The following is a 548-nucleotide window of genomic DNA, read 5'->3' as shown; positions in this document are numbered from 1 at the left end:
AATGAGAATGGACGGAGTCAGGAAATAGTGAGTAAGAGTGAATGGAACGAAGAAGAGAAGGTAAAAAAAGAAAGAAAAAGAAGCATGGGTTGAATCACAGGCATAAACAAATCCTACGAAACGAAATTAGTTTTGTAACCAACCAAGAAGTCCAAAAAATTAACAAAGAAACGACATAAACAAAGAAAACGAGAAACAAACAAAGAAAACGAGAAACAAACACAGAAAACGAATCATCAAGTGAAATCAAAGAATACGGGGACCCGAAACTCACACGACCCGTTAACCCACACGAAATCCCCCTCCTTCTCCTTGTCATTGAGGGGGAAGAACATGTAGCCATCCTCGTACTTGGTCCGGAAGATCTCCACCATCCAGTCGAAGTCCTCGAGGGTCTGCGGCAGGAACACGGACCCCGGGAGTGAGCGACACCAGGCCACGCTGTCGTCCCACGTGAGGCGGGGGAGCGTCGGGTCGCGCGCCATCACCCACTGCTCCTTGTACCGGATGAAGCCCAGGTGCTGGTACAGGCCTGGGACAAGGAATGG

The 548-nt window shown here is 48.7% G+C and overlaps 1 protein-coding gene across 1 annotated transcript in view; it reads right to left on the bottom strand.

Moving 5' to 3' along the window:
• Positions 1-548, bottom strand: part of LOC119591432 — a gene marked incomplete in the record, with an annotated part of 5,131 nt that overhangs the window by 1,199 nt on the left and 3,384 nt on the right. The window contains 1 exon segment of the mRNA XM_037940173.1: positions 275-532. Coding sequence (XP_037796101.1) covers positions 275-532 — 258 coding nt within the window.

Source organism: Penaeus monodon, chromosome 28, assembly GCF_015228065.2.
Source record: "Penaeus monodon isolate SGIC_2016 chromosome 28, NSTDA_Pmon_1, whole genome shotgun sequence".
Taxonomy (NCBI): domain Eukaryota; kingdom Metazoa; phylum Arthropoda; class Malacostraca; order Decapoda; family Penaeidae; genus Penaeus; species Penaeus monodon.
This window is presented reverse-complemented; position numbering and strand designations above follow the sequence as displayed.